Genomic DNA, 3,451 nt, shown 5'->3' on the forward strand with positions numbered 1-3,451 from the left:
ACTTGTGTGCTTTCTAACAGCAAGAGAACATAAAGATACTGTCTAAAGACTTCTCTAGAAGCATTTACAGGTAGAGATAACCTTTATAAATCTTAATAAGGACCCAACTGTACATGCAAGGTGGTGAAAACAATTATAGGAATATTTTTACACTGTTACGCTTGTTAAAAGAAATTTTGGATTGAAAAGGTGTGGTAAAACTGTGCATGAATACTAAAATTAAAACTCATTTAAACTCACCATACATTTCACAGATACTTTACGTTTTATTGGACTGGCAAAGTGGCTGTACAGAAGAATATCAACTGTTTCAGTATGCCTCTCAATAATCAAATCCTTTTCATTCTTAGGAGTGTAGTTAAAACGAACTGATCTATTGATAGCATCTGCTTCAAGATGATCAATAGTTATGTGGTTTTTGCCATTTATGCAAATTTTAGAGCAAAACCAGAGGTTTTGTCCCTGTAGCACAAGTGCAATTTCATCTCCATGGCGATAGAATGTTACTGAGGAAACATCAGGCTTCAAAAGAGATACAGCATTAGCAGCAGCAGATGGTGGGTTCTTAGTACGAAAATAGAACTTCTTAAGACAATCATTGTACTTCTCTATGGAATGCTTCATGAAAAAACATAAACCATCAAAGCACAACAACAATTACATGTATAAAATTTACCTCGTCCATGATGTTGCTATTTTTGGGAATTTTATCGAGCTCTGCTGCACTTGGAATTTTTAAAATTTCTTGAGCTCTTTCTGATGATACTTGAGAGACCATTGCTGAATGAATATAATGATATGTTCCAAGAAGTTTAACATCTCGAGGTTTTGTCAAATGGTCATCAGAAAGAACAATCTTTAATTCAGACAAAGGATTTTCGAAATCAGCACTCTATAATTATTAATCAATTTGTAACACAAAGCCAATGTTTTATTGCATACTTTATTCTTTTTCACTGCTGCTTGGCATTTAAGGAGATGACCAACAATTACAGCCCCAATTTTTCCAGATAACTATAATAGTTCAAATAAAATGCAAAAATTAAAAATGACTTACTTTGTCATGATCTTTTACTCCATTGGTAATATCATCAAATTGTAATAGCCTTGACACATAATCTCCTTGCAGCTGAAAAATGTGGCTATTTTCTTTCATCTCAGTATGACACTCATCTAAAATTTTGTCTGCTTTGAGTGGAACCAGTGGCACACCAAACGTGACACACATTGTACTCTGTGAAAGATTACTAATGCTAAGACATGTCTGCTTCCATACTGAAGCATACACAGAGAGTGCCAACAGACCACCAAATTCAAATCCTATCAAAATTTCAAAAAAATTATTAATGTACATGTACATGTACATGTACGAACTTACCAGTAAATATAATAGAATAACCATCTTGTATTTGTTCAACAAAAAAACGAACTGGAAAATGATCGGTTTGCTTTGTAATACCTAAAACAGACTGGCACATAATACATAAATTTAACTTGATGACCTTTATACCTTCACTGATAATGCCACTTTCCTGCCATATCTCAAGATCAGGCTCACCTAAGAAGCCAATATAAAGCTCTTTATCTTTTTCCCGTTTCGCTATAACATAACGCTCCAATTTTGGATCTTGTGGCTTTGATACAGACAACTCATCAAAATCATGAATAATGCTATCTAAATATTTCTTGCCATCTTTATGCACAACAAGACAGCATAATATCAAGCAATTATGAACTATTGCTTCAGAAAATAGCTTTTTGTCAGCTTGTGGAGGTATTATAGCTTCATTAATTGCAACAGAAGCATCAGAAGTACGAGTGATTTCTTCTAACATCGCAAAAGACCAGGAGTAGAGATCAGCTGGGATTATCATTTCCTTATAACAAAGTCTGTTCAACAGTTCTTGCAGCTGAGATTTTGAAACAGAACTTTCAAACTGGCTCTTGAAAAATGATGTGACGCACTCTCTTATGACCGTATACTTAGCATCAATATTTTCATCAGATTGTAAAGTACAGTTATATAGGGCTGATAATTCTCTCTTAAATTTCTGAAGCTTTATCTGGTCATACTGATCAGTGCCCTTCATTATCTCTACAATTAATACAATGGAGCATATTTAACAACAGTATTAAATTAGTACATGTCTGATTCTTCTATTGAGAAACTACTGATTTATAGCCCATAAAATTTTGCACTATGTATACAGTATAGCTAAAACAATTGTGGAACTGCCCAAAACTCAAGTTTATGCATGTTAACTTTCATGATTACATAGTCTTGCCCCTTTACAGTGTAGCAAGATGACTCACCTCTTATCTGCCCACACAGTTTCTGTACTAATTCTGAATCAACTTTTTCCAAAGTTACAAGGAAGGATTCAATGTGCTCACGACATCCTTTTATCTTCTGGAGTGCTGTGTACAGTAGCCTTCTTTTCCTGTCTTTTAACGGACTTTTACTAAAGACAAACTCGCGCGCTTCTTCGTCACTCAATATATTAGCGGAGTATAACTCATCACACATCTCATCTGGCTCTGTTAAATCCAATAAAGCTTTAAAGTTATTCTTGAGGAGTCTATATGCTTCATCTACGGCAGAAAGAGTTTCTTCTGATTCCTCGACAGCAGCCATTTAAACACAAAGTACACTCAGGATCCGCCTCAAGCATGCAATGAATAATGTTCAAGCTATGGCTTCATAAGCCTTCAGTTCATTGGCATCATTGCATGAAATACAAAAAATGTCATCACCAGCGCTTAAGAAACCATAATAATGATAATGATAGGTTCAGAATACTATCATACAATAAGAGAACACAAAATACAATATAATAATGATAACAATAATAATAACTAGAAGTAATGTAGAACATTAAGGGGCGAGCCTAAGCTAGCAAAGCAACTAGCAAAGCAATTATGTGGCACTGGACCTATCCATCTATAATCTACTCCCGATGATTTCAAAGCATGCATCATGATTTAGGCATAGCAAGCGTGATTTACATGATGAAAGTTTAATGCTGCTGATAAAATCACTTTATATCATTTGTTTTATTTAACTTTTAGTCTTCTAGTTTCACATACACATTTCTTGCCTATAAATGTCTGGAAAGATGCTTCACTTAGCTTTAGATATAATATTATCTGATGTTAAGATGACTGAGAAAAGCTTGATTGACTTTCACAGTTTTAATAGCAATTGCATCAATAAAGACGAGCTTTATAGTTTATTCATTGAATTTAAAGCCTTCTATAGCTGCTTAAGAAGTCTTTGGATGGTGTATCTGCCTTATATTGCTGCTAGAAAGCTCATGAATTCTTCCAGTGTGTTGGTTGCCATTTTTATTTTACTGTGACCGCTCCCACTTTCAATGAAAAATTGAAAATTGACTTTATATTGCATTGGTAATGCATAGTATCTATCTACCGTATTAGATCTACGCATAAA

At 34.2% G+C, this 3,451-nt stretch overlaps 1 protein-coding gene across 1 annotated transcript in view; it reads right to left on the minus strand.

The window, feature by feature from the left end:
- LOC109582702 (uncharacterized) overlaps window positions 1-2,833 on the minus strand; it is a 6,315-nt gene extending 3,482 nt beyond the window's left edge. The window contains exons 1-7 of the mRNA XM_019997577.1: window positions 2,314-2,833; window positions 1,511-2,095; window positions 1,379-1,459; window positions 1,058-1,320; window positions 943-1,014; window positions 677-892; window positions 241-618 (exon numbers count right to left, since the gene is read on the minus strand). Coding sequence (XP_019853136.1) covers window positions 241-618; window positions 677-892; window positions 943-1,014; window positions 1,058-1,320; window positions 1,379-1,459; window positions 1,511-2,095; window positions 2,314-2,635 — 1,917 coding nt within the window. The 5' untranslated portion in view covers window positions 2,636-2,833. The remainder of the gene's footprint in view (window positions 1-240; window positions 619-676; window positions 893-942; window positions 1,015-1,057; window positions 1,321-1,378; window positions 1,460-1,510; window positions 2,096-2,313) is intronic.
- Between the last annotated feature and the right edge of the window lie 618 nt (window positions 2,834-3,451).

The sequence above is a fragment of the Amphimedon queenslandica genome, unplaced genomic scaffold, assembly GCF_000090795.2.
Source record: "Amphimedon queenslandica unplaced genomic scaffold, v1.1 AMPQUscaffold_13363, whole genome shotgun sequence".
Taxonomy (NCBI): Eukaryota; Metazoa; Porifera; class Demospongiae; order Haplosclerida; family Niphatidae; genus Amphimedon; species Amphimedon queenslandica.